At 46.5% G+C, this 5,000-nt stretch overlaps 1 protein-coding gene across 2 annotated transcripts in view; it reads right to left on the reverse strand.

Moving 5' to 3' along the window:
- Positions 1–5,000, reverse strand: part of unc119a1 (unc-119 lipid binding chaperone a1) — a 37,074-nt gene that overhangs the window by 5,823 nt on the left and 26,251 nt on the right. For both annotated transcript variants that reach the window (XM_070856893.1, XM_070856894.1), the window contains exon 2: positions 4,901–5,000. This exon is cut by the window's right edge and continues 14 nt beyond it. In XM_070856893.1, coding sequence (XP_070712994.1) covers positions 4,901–5,000 — 100 coding nt within the window. The remainder of the gene's footprint in view (positions 1–4,900) is intronic.

Below are 5,000 nucleotides of genomic sequence, written 5' to 3' on the forward strand. Positions count from 1 at the left end.
AGAGAGGAGGGGTGGGAGATAGAGAGAGAGGGTGGGAGATAGAGAGAGAGGGTGGGAGATAGAGAGAGAGGGTGGGAGATAGAGAGAGAGGGTGGGAGATAGAGAGAGAGGGTGGGAGATAGAGAGAGAGGGTGGGAGATAGAGAGAGAGGGTGGGAGATAGAGAGAGAGGGTGGGAGATAGAGAGAGAGGGTGGGAGATAGAGAGAGAGGGTGGGAGATAGAGAGAGAGGGTGGGAGATAGAGAGAGAGGGTGGGAGATAGAGAGAGAGGGTGGGAGATAGAGAGAGAGGGTGGGAGATAGAGAGAGAGGGTGGGAGATAGAGAGGGTGGGAGATAGAGAGAGAGGGTGGGAGATAGAGAGAGAGGGTGGGAGATAGAGAGAGAGGGAGGGAGATAGAGAGAGAGGGTGGGAGATAGAGAGAGAGGGTGGGAGATAGAGAGAGAGGGTGGGAGAAGGAGGAAGGGGGAGAAAGGAGAAAGAGAGAGGAATGGAGGGGGGAAAGAGAAGGGAAAGCAAGCGCGGAGGTGGTGAGGGGGAATCTCCGGAAGCAGATTTGTCCACGCCGGCCGACTAAGAGCCATCCAGCCAAGAGCCACTTCCCAGCACATCGAAGTATTTTTAAATGGGGTGAGGGTATCTGCCTCTACCATCCTTTCAGGCAGTGAGTTCCAGACCGCTACTCCCCTCTGGGTGAAGACATTTCCCCTCAAATCCCCTCTAAACCTCCCCTCAATTACTTTAAATCTATGCCCCCTGGTTATTGACCCCTCTAAGGGAAATAGGTCCTTCCTATCCACTCTATCCAGGCCCCTCATAATTTTACAGCTCAATTAAGTTTCCCCTCAGCCTCCTCTGTTCCAAAGAAAACAACCCCAGCCTATCCAATTTTTCCTCATAGCTAAAATTCTTCAGTTCCAGCAACATCCTCGTAAATCTCCTCTGTCCCCTCTTCAGTGCAATCACATCTTTCCTGTAAGGTGGTGACCAGAACTGTACGCAGTACTCCAGTTGCGGTCTAACCAGTGTTTTATACAGTTCAAGCATAACCTCCCTGCTCTTATATTCCATGCCTCGGCTAATAAAGGCAAGTATTCCGTATGTCTATTTAACCACCTTATCTACCTGGCCTGCTCCCTTCAGGGATCTGTGGACCTGCACTCCAAGGTCCCTCTGTTCATCTACACTTCTCAGTGTCCTACCATTTAATGTGTATTCCCTCGCCTTGTTAGACCTCCCCAAATATATTACCTCACACTTCTCTGGATTGAATTCCATTTGCCACTGTTCTGCCTACCTGACCAGTTCATTGATATCTTCCTGCAGGTTTTAATTAATGAAGGGATGGGGGGGCGGGAGTGGCTGGGGGGAAAGTGTAAATTTAAAAGCATCAAGAGAAATGTGCAGGCTCTAGAGCAGAGTGGCTCAGGAGGGAGAGAGAGTAACAAAGGTTATAGGGCGTCACTGACTGAGGTGTCATCAGGGAAAAATAGGAAAATATCAAAGTTAAAGGCATTCGCAACAAAATAGATGAATTAATAACGCAGATAGCAATGAATAGGTTTGATCTAATAGACATTACGGAGATGTGGTTGCAAAGTGACCAAGGTTGGGAACTAAATATTCTAGGATAGTTAACTTTTAGAAGAGACAGGCAAAATGGAAAAGGAGGAGGGGTATCCCTGATAATAAAGGATGGGATAAAGTCAGTCCAGAGAAAGGCTCTCAGCTCCGAAAATCAAGTAGTAGAATCAGTTTGGGTGGAGCTAAGAAACAGCAACCGGCAGGAAACATTGGTGGGAGTTGTTTATAGGCCCCCGAACAGCAGTGGTAATGTAGGGCACAGTATCAATCAGGGAATCAGAGGCACATGTAACAAGGGTAATACAGTAATCATAGGGGACTTTAATCTACATATAGACTGGGAAAACCAAATATACAGTAATAGTTTGGAGGACAAAGTCATGGAATGTATAGAAGATGGTTTTCTAGATCAGTATGTTGAGGAACCAACTAGAGAACAGGCTATTTTAGATCTAGTATTGTGCAATGAGAAAGGATTAATTAATAACTTTGTAGTAAAGGGGCCTTTAGGGAAGAGTGATCATAATGTGATAGAATTTTATATTGAGTTTGAAAGTGATTTAGTTAAATCCAAAACTAGGGTCTGAAATCTAAACAAAGGAAACTACGTAGGTATGAGGGGTGAGTTGGCTAAGGTAGACTGGGAAACTACATTAAAAGATATGATGGTAGACAAGCAATGGCTAGCATTTAAAGAATTAATACATAATTTACAACAAACATACATTCCTTTAAGGCACAAAAAACCCCACAAGAAAAGTGGACCAACTGTGGCTAACAAGAGAAGTTAACGATAGTATTAGATCAAAGGAAGAGGCTTATAATGTTGTCAAAAAGAGCAGCAAGCCTGAGGATTGGGAGGATTTTATAATTCAGCAAAGGAGGACCAAGAAATTGATAAAGAAAGGGAACATAGAATATGAGAGTAAACTAGCGAGAGACATAAAAACAGATTGTAAAAATCTCTATAGGTATGTAAAAAGGAAAAGATTAGCAAAAGCAAATGTGGGTCCCTTACAGACTGAGACAGGAGAAAGTATAATGGGGAATAAAGGAAATGGCAGAGAAATTAAACAAATACTTTGTGTCTGTCTTCACAGAAGACGACACAAAAAACCTCCCGGAAATAGTGGCGAACCAAGGGTGTAGTGAGAATGAGGAACCGAAATAAATTAATATTAATAAATGGTACTGGAGAAATGAATGGGACTGAAAGCCAATAAATCCCCTGGACCCGATGGCCTACATCCTAGGGTTTTGAAAGAGGTGGCTATAGAGATAGTGGATGCATTGGTTGTCATCTTCCAAACTTCCATAGATTCTAGAAAGGTTCCCGCGGATTGGAAAGTAGCTAATGTAATTCCGCTATTTAAGAAAGGAGGGAGAGAGAAAACAGGGAACTACAGACCAGTTAGCCTGACATCAGTCGTAGGGAAAATGCTAGAATCTATTATTAAGGGCTTGGTAACAGGGCACTTAGAAAATAATAATAGGATTGGGCAGATTTATGAAAGGGAAATCATGTTTGACAAATCTGTTTGAGGTTTTTGAGGTTGTAACGAGCAGAATAGATAAGGGGGAACCAGTGGATGTGGTGTATTGGGATTTTTAGAAGGCATTCGATAAGATGCCACACAAGAGGTTATTAAACAAAATTAGGGCTCATGGGATTGTGGGTAATATACTAGCATGGATTGAGGATTGGTTAACGGACAGAAAACAGAGAGTAGGGATAAACAGGTCGTTTTCGGGTTGGCAGGCTATAACTAATGGGGTGCCACAAGGATCAGTACTGGGGCCCCAGCTATTCACAATCTATATCGATGATTTGGATGAGGGGACCAAATGTAATGTATCTAAGTCTGCTGATGATACAAAGCTAGGTGGGAATGTAAGTTGTGAGGAGGATGCAAAGTGACTTCAAGGGGATAGAGACAGGCTCAGTGAGTGGGCAAGAACATGGCAAATGGAATATAATGTGGAGAAATGTGAAGTTATCCACTTTGGTAGGAAAACTAGAAAAGCAGAGTATTTTTTAAACGGTGAGAGATTGGGAAATGTTGGTGTTCAGAGGGACCTGGGTGACCTTGTACACCAATCACTGAAAGTTAACCTGCAGGTACAGCAAGTGATTAAAGCAAATGGGATGTTGGCCTTTATTGCAGGAGGGTTTGAGTACAAGAGTCAAGATGTCTTATTGCAGTTATATAGGGCCCTGGTGTGACCACACCTGGAGTATTGTGTACAGTTTTGGTCTCCTTACCTCAGGAAGAATATTCTTGCCACAGAGGGAGTGCAACAAAGGTTCACCAGACTGATTCCTGGGATGGGGGGATTGCCCTATGAGGAGAGATTGAGCAGACTAGGCCAATATTCTCTAGAGTTTAGAAGAATGAGAGGTGATCTCATTGAAACAGACACAATTCTTACAGGGCTCGACAGGGTAGATGCAGGGAGAATGTTTCCCCCGGGCTGGGGAGTCGAGAACCAGGGCTCACAGTCTCAGGATAAGGGGTCGGCCATTTAAGACTGAGATGCGGGGAAATGTCTTCACTCAGAGGGTGGTGAATCTTTGGAATTCTCTGCCCCAGAGGGCTGTGGAGGCTCAGTCGTTGAGTGTATTCAAGAGAGAGATTGCTAGATTTTTGGATATTAAGGGAATCGAGGGATTATGGAATAGTGCAGGAAAGTGAAGTTGAGGTCGAAGATCAGCCATGATCTCATTGAATGGCGGAGCAGGCTCGAGGGGCCGAATGGCCAACTCCTGCTCCTAACTCTTAGGTTCTTATGAGATCAGGCTTGCCTATGGTAGCTTATGTTCTTGAGAGACAGCCGGGGGGGGGGGGGATAATTTGGAGAACCTTTGTCGTGACCCTGGTGAGGCCGGGCCGGGCCAGAACCAACCACACACTGACCAATGGCCTTGTCCCGAGGGCGCTGGAGTGGAGCTCGAATTACAAACACGATCAGCAAGATCCTGCTGGAGGGGAAACCGGTGTCGTGTGGCCAAGGGGGGGAAAACGAGGGGGACAAACCGGCACTGCCAGGGATCGGGGGAGGGGGGCCGGGGATCGGGGGACAGGGATCGGGCGGGGGAGGGGAATTGGGGAACGGGGAGAGGACGGCTATACCTGCGGTTGTGACCATTTTGTTCTCTCTCGGGATCAGATACAGAAAGTGACCAATAGTGAGGCTGGATCCCACCCGCGTGATGCCCCCGCCCCCCCGCTATCCCATCGCCTCCCCCCCAGTGGGCACGGAATGATCCCACCCTCTCTCGGGCCAGCGTTACCGTGGCGACTCGCAGGCTGACCCACCTGACGCGGGCGGTTTGGTGATTTCGAACAGGACAGCCCCGGACGCCATGTCACGGATCTTGAACCTGGTGAAATCGATGCTGTAAACGTTGTCCTCGGG

Source organism: Pristiophorus japonicus, chromosome 16 (genome assembly GCF_044704955.1).
Source record: "Pristiophorus japonicus isolate sPriJap1 chromosome 16, sPriJap1.hap1, whole genome shotgun sequence".
NCBI classification, from domain to species: Eukaryota; Metazoa; Chordata; class Chondrichthyes; family Pristiophoridae; genus Pristiophorus; species Pristiophorus japonicus.